The sequence below is a fragment of the Podarcis tiliguerta genome (assembly GCF_965153285.1).
Source record: "Podarcis tiliguerta genome assembly, chromosome: 6".
In the NCBI taxonomy this organism is placed as follows: Eukaryota; Metazoa; Chordata; class Lepidosauria; order Squamata; family Lacertidae; genus Podarcis; species Podarcis tiliguerta.
The window spans coordinates 42,954,794-42,967,610 of NC_139539.1; the positions used below are offsets into that span (position 1 = coordinate 42,954,794).

Sequence of the window (12,817 nt, forward strand, 5' to 3'; positions counted from 1 at the left end):
TTGACTGAGAAGTTGCCATCACTAAAAGGATTTGTATTTGGCTTCAGAATTTTAAAATAATCAAGAGAATTGCAATGCCAACTCTTAAACAGTCATACATTCAACATGCAATACATTTCATGGATTATGATTACTTTGGTGCCTATTTAGAGTATGTTTTTATTACTGTTTTATAATAAATACATGATTTTTATTGTAATGTATTTTTTTTCAGATTTTATATTATGCTTTATGTCCTTAACCTTTTGTAAATCACTTGCAGACTTTCTCACGTGGCAAATATTATTTTATTCAGTTTATAGAATAACAACAACAATTCAGAAACCTCGCTACCAAAAAGTGTGGTCATAAATCAGCAGCCTTTGCATGGCCGCAAATCACCTGTGAGAAAAATGCCTTAAGATCCATGTTTGTTCCAAATGACACAGAAACAACCAAACAACAATAAGGTATATTGTCTGAAATCACATCTCAGCAGCACACCTGAAAATGAACACAAGATGATCTGCCAGGTGAAGTTGAATGGAAGAAATGCTGCTGGTCCAGAGTTTGGACAAGATGATCCTTAGGTTCCTTGGAGCTCTACAGTTCCACGCACAGTATTGTTTTTGATTGATCTCTTCTAGCAAAACATTTATGCACAAATTCAGAATGTTGCATGGTCAATGGAACTTTACATTTTTAAAAGAGTTTGCACTTCACAGATTATTCATGCACATCTGAGAGAATGTTCCTTAAAAATTCTACACCAATGGCATCATACATCGATTCAGTTATCTCATATTACTTCTGATATATCTGCCAACTTTTGGAAAGGTTGTTGTTTTTTAAAATCGGTGTAGCAGTTAGGGTGTCAGACTAGGACCCAGAAGACCAGGGTTCAAATCCCTGTGTGGCCATGATGAAGCTCACTGGGTGACCTTGGGCCAGTCAATGCCTCTCAGCCTAACCTACCTCACAGGTTTCTTGAGGGGGATTAAACAAGGAAGTGGAAAGCTGCTTGCAAAAAAAAAAGGTGGGATATAAATGCAATAAATAAATGATAATAATAAATACCTGGAATTTAGTTATTGCAGAAAAAACAACACATTATGGGTCTCTAAGTGACAGGAAGATCCTGTTCATTTCTATTTAGTATGGTGGTATTTTATTTCATATAGTTTAGCTTCCAGTTTACAGGTATCTCTCCCCACACCGCCAAGAGAAATAGGATTGTCATGATTTTAGATTGGGTGTTTTTATTTAATATGTTTAGATTTTGTATGCCTTGTCTTTAGTTGGCTATAGTATTGAATGTTTTTGTTATTGTTTACGTCTCTCTGTGGCTTCATAATAATTTGAAAACTAATGATTTATTTTTTTTTAACAGACCATTCAGGCACATTTATCCATATAGCAAGAATTTTGGGGGAGTAATTTCTGCACTTCTGGTCCACGCAGTCCCCAGAACACAGAGTAGCCTGAGTCTGCACTAGCTTCCCTCTAGTCTTCCCAGCTGATAAGAGACCAGTCTGGGCCATGAAGACAGTTAAGCTTAGTGAGTCTTTCTAAAATGCACACACTTTGTAAGACAGAGCCCAGCCACAAGAATAAAAAGCTGTCATCTGGATGTGGCTCCAAAGACAGACTGATGAGTTAGGGTCCAGTAGGGGACAGAGGCCCCTGAAGTCAGTTGGCAGGCAGCCAGCTTAGTTCTGTTTATTAAAATTACATTACAATACCAAATTAGGACACAGAAAAACACCTTTTAAAAGGAGGTAAAAGTAAGTGAATTTGTTTGACTTAGCTTGCAGTCTTGATGTGGGCAAAATGTTGATTATTTGACATAACGCCATTCATTAAGATCAACAGTCAAAACAAAGTTTTGGCATTCCTTAATATTCACAATGTGTATACTATGGTATAAGTGCAGTGCTAAAAAGCAGACTATAGGAGACAACTTAGTCTTTCAACCACTACCTGCCCACAGAAGAGTCATAAGTGAGGGAGGGAAAGGGGGGGAGAGAGAGAGAAAGGGGGAAGGAGGAGAGGGAGGGAGAGATTTGAGAGCATTTTTACAGCCTGTTCTAGAACAATTTCCCTAGTGCTATCCTTCCCTCTCACTCCCAGCTACTGAGGGGGAAATCTATCAGTTCACTGCCAGTCCAGGATATGGTTACACTTTCACTCCAAACTTGGAAATTGCTGCTTTCCTTTCTGTACCTAGCTGTGCAATTTGTTTAGTTTCAGTCCCTTATACCCTCCTTGTAAAGCAAACAAACAGAAAATCCTTTCAGCTCAGTTCAGAGGCTCCTAGACTGAGGGAAGCGCTCTGCTTTCTTTCTTTATGTGGGTAGGGAGAAAGGTTGGGAGGCAGCCACTGCGGCCCTGGCAAGCAAGTGGGAAAAAAGTGAAGTATGTGGTTTTTGCTTCCCCTAAAAGCAAGGAAGCATTCCTGCTCCACTTAAACTTTGCCATAGCGGGGCTCGTGTGGAACTACAAATTCAGATTACTTTGACACATATTTTACAATCACCTCGGTGTACCCCCTCACCAAGCCCAGACCTTGGCCCAGGAATCTTGCTATATACATTCTTCATTCTCACCCCTATTCTCTACATCTGCACCCCACCCCCATCCCGCCTGGAGAAACTCTCCTGGTCAATCTCATCCACACCATTCCACTGTTAGATAAACTTCCTTTCAAAGTGAGTCTGCTTAATCCTATATCTCCCCTCATTCAGATCCTCCTCCAGTTGTAATGCGGGGCATGAGGAGGGGAGAGAGGTTGCTGAGTTATGAGCTATTCCTGACTCATGTCTACAACTTTCACAAGTTCTTTTGCAACACAAAAGGTGGGGAGGGAGACAGGACGTCAGGCTCTGTTAACTCTGAGAAAGCCAGCAGGACAGACAGAGGGGAGGCTGGGAAAGGGTGGACTAGGAAGGGGGAGAGAAAGGAGATTGAAAAACAAAGTGTGAGAGAGAAAACAGACCATGAATGAGTGAGGGTGAAAGGGAAGATAAACAGGCAATGACAGAATGAGACTAGGTTAGAGAGACACAGCTACACAACACATACACACACTTCATAGTTACCAAGAAAAGAAACAGCAGGGGGAGAAAAACAGTAAGAGAAAAATTCCAAAAGATGGGTGTGTGTGTGTATGTTTGCACACGTGTGTGCGCGCGCGCACACACACAAATATATATAAACACATACACTAAAAAAAAAAAAAGAGGAGACACTCACAGATTACAGGAATCTGACTTCACCCTTACTGCCTTTGTTCTTTCAAGATATTTTCCATTCAGTGACTGCATTTCCTTCCTGAAAAAGCTATTGGAAAAAGCTGGCTGTTGGCTCGAAAGAAGCCCTGATGAATTATTGCTGTTAATATCAGCAGTGATTTTGCCTTCTTCACTTCCAGTTAAACTCATTAATGGAGATGGCGGCCCGTCTGGTACCTTCACAGAAGGGCTACTCCTTTCAGGGCAGGTGTTATAGAGGCCCGAGGGAAAGAGGAGGAGGTGGTGGTTTAGAAGAGAAGGAAAAATGTTTCAGGCCAGGTCTGGATTCCATCATATCCCACAAACTCCCTTAAGAGATGGCATTTTTATAGTGCATTTTCAAGACTGGAAAAGACCCATTAGGGCATAAAGACAGTCTCCCTGCCAATATAGGATTTTCCCCTATAGCCATCTGCCTTTTCTAAATTTACTGCATTTCAAGTAATGGTCTTCCATAGCCACTGTTCCAATATAGGAGGTGCTTGGGCCTAATCCAAAGCTTGTTGAAAAAACAACGAAGTCAGTGGAAAACTCCCAGCAGGGCTCCATTTAAAACTTCTTGGAATAAAGTAAAGTCACCTAACATATTGCCAGGAACTTACAGGCACTCCTGATGGAGAGAGATCAGAACATATAAGCAAAGCTATTTTGTGGAATGGATACCGTGAAAGCTTAGATCTGTTGGTTCCAATGTTATTTTTCATTGATCAGGTTTTAAAAATTGGGGTGGGGGGTGGAGAAGAGTGCAAAAGACCCTAACCTTCATTGCACTGTAATGGTTTGAGATGCCGAAACTGACACATTAAACTGGTAAAATCCCCCAAAATGGCTTTAGTTTTGCTAATCCTAGTCCCATCTGGCTGTTCTGAAGATTAACATCTTCAACAATATTTTAAGACATGAATAGGGGTGCTAGACATCAGATGAAGTCTTATTGCCTTCAGGGCCAACAATGGTGCCTTGAAGGTAAGTGAGCCTATACCAATTCGATTTGATAGGTTTAGAAATAGGCAGCCAAGTGAAAAAAATAAATGCAACAGACCTGGATGAGGAGAAGACAGCTTATACACTCAAGATCAAACTGAAGGTATGTGGTTCCAAACTAAATAGAATAAGTGAGAGGGGAACACAACAAGCAATATAATCCCCCTGCTTTATTCCAGACATATTTCAACAGAAAGAAAATGAGAACAAACAGTGCTGAGACCACTGCATAGATTTGACTCCCTGGGGTGTCCGGAAAAGCAGAAGGCAGCCTCCCCCATCTCCATACTCTCATCCACTGGGTTTCCTCCATTTCCAGCAGACTGTGGAGGCAGTTCAGTTTGGTATAGGCGGGACCTTCAGCTCCAGGAGAGCACATACTAATTACTTTCCTTTGTTAATTAAACCCACGTGGCTCTAATAAGGTAACCTGCTGTTCGCCGATAAATTTAATTAGCCTGAAGGGAGAGCCCCTCCACACAGCTATTTAAAATTGTCACTTTCCATTCACTTGGGCTTCCCCCCCTTCTCTTGCTGTTCCTCCTTTAGACCTGAATTTATGCTCATTTTGCAAGCCCTTTCATGTCCCAAACCTGCTGCCCTCAATGGCATGTACATGTTCAATGACCTCCATCTTGGCAACATCTCTAGGGACATTCAAAGCTGAAAGCAGGACACTTTTATAGCTTTGCATCTGAAGAGCAGGCTTTGTGCTTCGGGTGTAACTTATTCAGAGTGTAACTAGGTGTTACAAGAAGCACAGAACTGCTGCCTCTCCACGTCTCTCTCACCCTCTTCCTCATAGTGTCTACATTAACACAATGTGTGATGTGATGTCATCATGCTATGCATTGCCCTTGTGTCATATCATTGGCTGTCATTTATCGGAGAGGGGCAGAGCACAACGTGACAACATAATGTCAAGCATGATAGGAAATGTTTTGAAGAAGAGTGGAAGAGAGACACGGAGCAACAAAATATCTTTGAGTGCATCCAACATCTTTCTGAATCACACAGAATGAACAATAATCTGCAGCTCACGTTTTGAGCATTATATTGTGAGGGGGCAGGGCTTGCAAAGATATGTATTTGATGGTCAATGTTCCACTTCTGAGAAGGTTTCATTGATCAAAAGCCACATATTCTTCTAAGGCCACCCTGCCCACCTTGTAGTTTTCAACATTTCTACAAATGACCAAGGACTACACAGCATCATTTTCCATTATCCTGGAATTCTGGGATTCAGGCAAAAGGGTCAGATTCCCACACCCCAACCACCATCTGTGTGTCTGGCTCCTACAGCCCCATTACTAGGCTACCACATCAATTTTTTTAATCTATTAACTGGAAGCACTTCACGATTAATTATGTTGCCACGGACTCAGCTATGCTGACTCAAGCCCTCACCTGTTTCCTTTCACTGAAAGGCTTTGGCCTTACTTGGTCAAATATTAAAGTCCACATGGCTGCAAAATCAGCTTTTTGCCATCCAGTGGAATGTCTCTTTTTAACACGTCTTATTTTAATGACTCTAACAAGGTTCAGCCAACACGCTTCCGTCTCTTCCTCCTTGTGCTTCACAACTGAATCTCTTTTAAAATTACTTCACTCATGAAGACACCATCTGAACCCTTGGTAACTTGCCAACTCTCTTGGCTATCCTACACCATCCTTGTTGCTCTTACACCAACTTGACATCTTAGCAAGGTAGCTGTTATGTGTGGACCCCCTTTAAGAACACAACTTAAAACATAAGGTAGCATCTGACTTCCACACCTTCCAATGGCTAGTTTCGCCTGTGTATTCTTCTACTCTGTCTGCAGATGGCAGGTAGTTGTAGCATTCCTCAGATCTCTGTCATGCTCTGGACATCTACACTGGACAGAGCTTGTTTGTTTTTTGGGGGGGAAACATCTAGTCCTCTCTTTGCGTGGTATGGAGGCCCTTCCAAATGGATATCCCATATCGGCTCACTGTCTCTCTCACTGGATTGTCAAGACAATTTCACACTGCCATGAGATGCAGAACGTTAATTGTCCAGATCTGGTTTTTGCACACTCCACTAGCTTCATGATGACTCTACAGCTGTCAAGAGGCATAGCCATCACTAAGATCCACAGGGCAGCAACCTGGTCCACAGGTTTGACTTTTGCTAAGCAGTACAAACTGGACATGAAGCAGCCTTCGTGATTCCTGCCCTGAATGAGATCTCACAGCATTGCTGCCCATTTCCTCTTTACAATGAAAGAACAAAATATTCTCCCCTACGAAGGGTTGCACAGAATCCATGAGTAAGAAACAGATAATTGCTCAGCTGTTATTTTTAAAAATAGGTATCATGTGCAGTCACACATCTCACCCTCCATCCAAACACTATGAAAATATCCAGAGGATCATGACTATTTTTACTTGTCTTATAGGACCTCTCTGCAATGGTTAGGGGATGGGACTGAGCAGAAAGTAGTGACTGTGCCTGCTAACTTCATTTATGATCAGTTCTTGAGGATGGGCAAGGGAGCCATTACTCCTGGTCTTCCTGAGCTTTCTATAAAATAATGCCTGTGGTATTGTGCTAGCGCACTCTCATTTATGGGGCTACACAGAATCCAAGAATGCACTGATTATGGTGAATGTATGACCTTTCATCTGGGGGACACATGCACCCAAATTCACTGGCCAGTATGAAATCAGCTAATTACAGAGTGAATGGCAGTTGTGTCAGAACTGGATAAGTTATGACATCAGTGGTCTATTTAAAAAATCATTTAGCTTCTCACTCTCCAATTGAAATCACGAAGAAATAGTTAAGATGAAATAGTCTAGGATGGAATTATAACAGATAGGATCATCTAACTCAGAATTGTCAGGTCATTATTAGCTCCAGTCATGGTCTTAAGTAGAACTCTCTCTTGCTATCCAAGATCATTTAGCTGAAGATGGCAGGGACTGAGCGCAGGAACTTATGCATGCAAAGTATATGCTCTGATATGGAGACTTCACTAACATGGTCACAGGGATATGCTAAAAAGGAATCAGTAGGGGAAGGGACATAAACTTAGAGTGAGATCAAATAAAATGGTGGACAGATATGATAGTCCCAAAGGATGAAGACAGCAAGGAAGTGGGTGGGCAAGCAAAGACAGGGTTGATTAACCCATTTGGCTTGATAAAATATACATAGTAAAAGATAACTAAACAGATCTTGTTTATAAAACACTAAAAATTCAAAACATATTTAAATAAAAAGAAGAAAGAAAATAAGAAAAGATATGAGAGTAATCAAGCATAAAGTAACAAGTGATCAGTATATATTGCTCAGCAGCCTGGTTAATTATGAGGCAAACCTGTTATTACAATTAAACAAATGAAAACAAAGCATGAATATTTTGTGAATTTAAAATTTTAAACTCAATTGTTCTGTGAGTTTACTGGGAGCACAGCCCTCCTTGCTTCTTTTATAAATAAGAAAGTTAGTAGTAAGAGGTTGATTCCCTTTTCATGCCACTACAGAATATATAGGGGTTTAGGAGATTTCCAATTAGCAGCTATCATTTGCCTCACTGTTGTCGAAAGGAAAGCAGTTAATTCCAGACTTTCTTTAACTATTCCCTTTATATCAACTTTATAGCAAGATTTCCATAAACATTGCCACCATTTATGGCATCTCACTGACATGGCAACATCTCAAATGTGAAGTGTCCCAAATAAACAAATCCACAGGAGCAATACGCAGCGGCCAATTTCCTTCTGAGCCTAATCAACTAGTGGTTCAAAGATGAGCCTAGATCATGTTTTGGCATGCTACCATTCTGTTACTAAAGTGGGTTGAACAGTAGGAGCAAAACTGCACTCTGTGCCTGTGACAAGAGCTACAGATTGCCAGTCTGTCATGAAACAGTGCAATCTCACCTGAAAATGGAGTACATGTGGCCCATGTGGCTGTGTGAATCCAGTCCTTGAAGAAAAATGCTCAAAGCCAAACCGTGCCATATCACATACTAATGCAGAATATTGGCAGGCGTTTAGTCCTCAGCAAGCTCTTCTACCCCTTATTGTTTAACATTCTTTGTAGAACCTGGGAATACTGCCATAGGTTCTTGCTACCCTAGAGCACTAAGGCATCCAGCAACTCTGACACTTTTCTCAGTACACTCTCCTCCAGCCTCAAAACCTAAAAAAAGCTTCCAGTAACACATCTGCTTCCACATATCAGCATCCAACTCACTGCTCTGAGCCACTTCAAATATTATATCCATAATGGGAATAAAACACACAGGTGTTTTAACCAAGCTCTGCCCAAATGTTTCTATCAGTCAAAAGTATTTATGTATGTATGTATGTATGTATGTATGTGTTTACTGTCCTTCATCATGAGATCTCAGGGCGGTTCACAGAAGTAAATCTACAAGAATACAGATGCTGCTCTCACTTCAAGTTCATAGAATCATAGAATCATAGAATACAATCCAGATGTTTCTGCCTTCCTCCGATATTAACTCTCAATGAATTAAACAATTTCAGCGCAATTCTCCAGAAGTATTCAACAAGTACAAAGTTCTATAAATGGTATTTAAGCCATATGACCTTCAATGACATCTTTAAATAGTTGTTTGGCTTGCTTTGGCAATGTAAAATTTAGTATGGGTGCCACAATTAAAATATATATATACACCAAGAATGTATTCAGGAGTGACAACCTCATCAATCAACTGACATGGAAGGTGGCCTACTAGGTAAATACCAGCTTGGAACATGGAACAAAAATTAAATTATCATCTGTGTAATGGAAACAACCATAGTGCAATACCTCCAAAGACTACAGTAACATTAGGTATATAAGGAATACTAATATATCTTAATACTATAGTATTTAAGAACCAAAAGTTTGTAGTTCAGAGGATCAGCAGTGAGTTTTTTTAAATCACATTAGGAAGCATAGCTTTTCAGAGGCGCTTTTTGCCAGGAAGCTCTTATCCTCTCACCTGGACTGCTGGCTGCTTATTTTCATTGCTGCTGGGAGAAGTCAGCCCTGTTGCCTGTTGCAGAAGGAACTGCCGTGCCACCTGAAGAGCCTGGAGGGAAAGATATATAGTACAGGATGAAGATTAAAAAAGTGGAGTCTCTTTTTATACTCTTTCCAATGCAAACTTGCCATCAAATTTGAAAAATAACTACTCACATACTCAAGACAGCAGATCAAATATTACTTGCCAAAGTAGTTTGTGTTAAGCATGCAACATTGGCACAGAAAGACCACAAATAGCAGGACCTCCATGAAGCCAGGCATTTCTCTTCCACCACTGTGAAGGTTCACATTACCAGAAAGATCTGAGACCAAAGAATGATCCAGGATGCTGGAAGACTAAGCTAAAACAGAAATAGTCCTCACCAGCTATCAGCATGGGAGACTACTGGAACTCCAACATAAGAGCCATATTAATATGGAAATAATATTTAAGAAGATAGATCCAGTGGAATGAAATTTATTTTCTTGATCTGATTTTCTCTGTGTCCATATCCCACTCCAATCCCATAGCAACACAGAGATAGTGCAGCGTCAAGTAGCTGCATATTGTTTTTAGGATGGAGAGGATGGGATCAATAGTCTTTTGGCAACAGTCAAAAGGAATAGGCACCCATTGACCTAACTCAATTTATATTTACCCCACTCCACCTTGGTCTTTCAACTCTCAAGTACAAGCACAGATTATGTCTGTACACAGATTGGTCTAGATGGGCCAATATACCTTCATGAATGACATTCTGGATACAGATTGTTAAAAATCCTGCCAGATTCAAATATTCTAGGCAGCTGGGAATAAAATTTGTATAACAAATTAAGTAGTCACTACATATAGAACTATGGATATCTTTTACTTACTTGTTCTATTAAGATACCACGTTTCAGCCAAGACTCCCAACACATAATCCAAAATTTAAAACTACTAAAAAAAACCTACTACAAAAAGAAACCAGTTGTACATAATATAGAACAGAATTCTCTCAGGCAGACTAATGGTTCATTCAGGAGCTGCTGGAATGGGCTCTCTGGCCTGTGCTTCCTCACTTCTTAAAGACACACAGGACTTTAAGTATGCCCAGTGAAGATGGGGAAAGGGCTTCTCACCCTTCTTCAGGCCACTGATATGTCTCTTCAGGAGCTGATGGCATTCCTGTGCATGATCACAGGCAATGGCTAGCCTGGTAAGCTCAACAACAAACCATGACTGGCAAGCAGAGGGTGGAGAGTTGAAGAAGTGGAAAATAGAAAGGTGTGCATGAAGGCATGGTACTTTAAAAAAGAACACACAGGCATGGGAGGGAAGTGCACTCTAATATGTCACATCACAGCAGCCATACCGCAGAGGGAAAAAATCTATGCTTGCAAAGAGCATAGGAGAGGGGTTTCATTCAGGAGCCAAGAGCAGACTGCAAGCAGAGAATAACCCCTAACACAAACAATCCTGTGGTACCAAAAGCGGCTGCTCCCAAAGCCCCACTTCCTCATACGTTTCTTATTTTTGCTTTGAGAAGAATTATTTTTTTTAAAAAAATGGTACATTTCTGAACAACAAAGTCATTGTAGCCCTGCCTGCAAGACAGGTTTTTATTACAGCATAGAGACAGGAGGGGGGAGCACGGAGGTAGAGGTCGACGGGTCATAGCCCAGCTTGGCGGTGCTGCAAACAGCATGTGGGTTCCACTGAGCTGTCAACACCGCAGCCGTAAATCAAGACTCTGGCTTCCAAAGGGCGGCTGTGCTCTCCCCAGTCAGCAGAGGCACTTGCAGGGTGTGTCCCAGAGAAAGAACCGCTTGTTAATTTTCCACATTTCCAGCTATAAAGAACAAAGTTACTTTCCGTCAGGCATTTAAACCTTACATACTGTACCGTACTCTCTCTGTTTGGAGGAGCAGCTGATTTTCAACACATGGATCAAATTAGTGTGTGCACACTTACCCGTATGCAATATAATTGCATACACCATGGCATGTAAATGCAAGACAGAGACTGTATTGTTGTAGCTACGAATGAGACTGATGCATAACTTAAACATGGGCACAACCTAGTTTTGCAGTGTAGATAGATATGCATGTGTGCTACGTGCAACGCATATGGACACACATTGTAAACAAGAGTATCTACACACATGTTACAAAGTGATCTCATGAATATCTCTCATGCATACACCATATCTGGGAACACAGCAGGGATGTTTGCAAGTAATTTTATTTCCACAACAGTATGCAGCACAATTATAAGCAGGAACATACTCATCACACAGCTATGAAAAACACATGAGCAATTTTTAAAATGTATTTTAATATTTTAAAGTTTCAATATGATCTGTGTTGCATACTGCATGTACATCAGATTTGCCATGCATGTAAACTTTAAAGGTTAGCATCACTATTGGTTTGGAAGCGCACCATATGTGTGTCTTTAAGGCAGACGCCCAATTTTTTTCCAGGTGACTTTACATTAAGACACCACACAGGTGTCCAAAGGATACCAGGTGTTTTATTACAGTTTCACTAAATGCTAAAAGAAGCGCAAGATTGCAAACACAGCCTTTAGAAGCAGCTTACTGGCTAAAAAGCAACAAAGTTACAGACACTTCCTCAGCCACACAAACAGTGCTAAAAGTCTTTTATAGCAATTTCTCTACCCACCCACCCACAATATCAACAAACCTAATACAATTGTCAGTCATATAAAACTCAAAAACATGCTCCTAAATATATACTTTACAGGACAAACAAGCACTGAAACTGCATTGTGTTCATTTGAGAAGACATGCAGCAACAATGGAAAATGCCACAGACTAAATAATTTTTAGACTTGGTGTTTTCAATAAAGTTCACTGGTCCACATGTCAACACATGAAAAGTAAGATATCAACAGTCCATTTCTGTATAAATAGCTCTATAAATCTAAGGTGGTGTGTGTTGCCTTCTTCGGAAATGAAAGCGAAGTTTCCTTGGATTTGCCTACTATACAGGCATCAACCAAAATGACAAAAGAAAACAGTCGCAATGAAATCCCATTCAAAATTCAACAGGTTTAAAGTTTCAGCTGCACCATCTGGCTTCCAAATACCTGTGGCAACTGCTCAGGCAGCACTTTCATCCTCTTCCAATGTGTACAGAACAGCCTGCGCCTTCCCTTTAAAAGCTTCCATTTTGCAGCAATTTTTGCCCAAGGACAGTTGCCCCAAGGAAGGGTGGATTTGACTGCAATTTAAGAGGGTTGGGTTTTAGTCATGGCACAGTTGTACTGACCTTCCATGTGACCTGGATTGAATCCATTCCGCTCTGTGTCCTTATTGACTAAAGTGTGGATTTATAATATCACTGACCTCACAAGAAAGAACACCCAACTGAATAGGTAAGTTCAAGGATCGTTGTAAAATCCTTCCAACAATTTGACAAATGAAGAAATAGAGGCTCAGAAGAGAAGATAACTGTTCCTTTATAACGCAGAGTAAGAATCAGGAACAAAACTGGAGTCTTATTTCACCTAACTCTCCGACCCTCGGAAAGTCTTTCAGCACTTCACACGTCC

General features: G+C 40.8%; 1 protein-coding gene across 9 annotated transcripts in view; it reads right to left on the minus strand.

The window, feature by feature from the left end:
* Positions 1–12,817, minus strand: part of FOXP4 (forkhead box P4) — a 153,420-nt gene that overhangs the window by 75,854 nt on the left and 64,749 nt on the right. For all 9 annotated transcript variants that reach the window (XM_083445733.1, XM_083445730.1, XM_083445729.1 and 6 more), the window contains one exon: positions 9,236–9,325. In XM_083445733.1, coding sequence (XP_083301859.1) covers positions 9,236–9,325 — 90 coding nt within the window. The remainder of the gene's footprint in view (positions 1–9,235; positions 9,326–12,817) is intronic.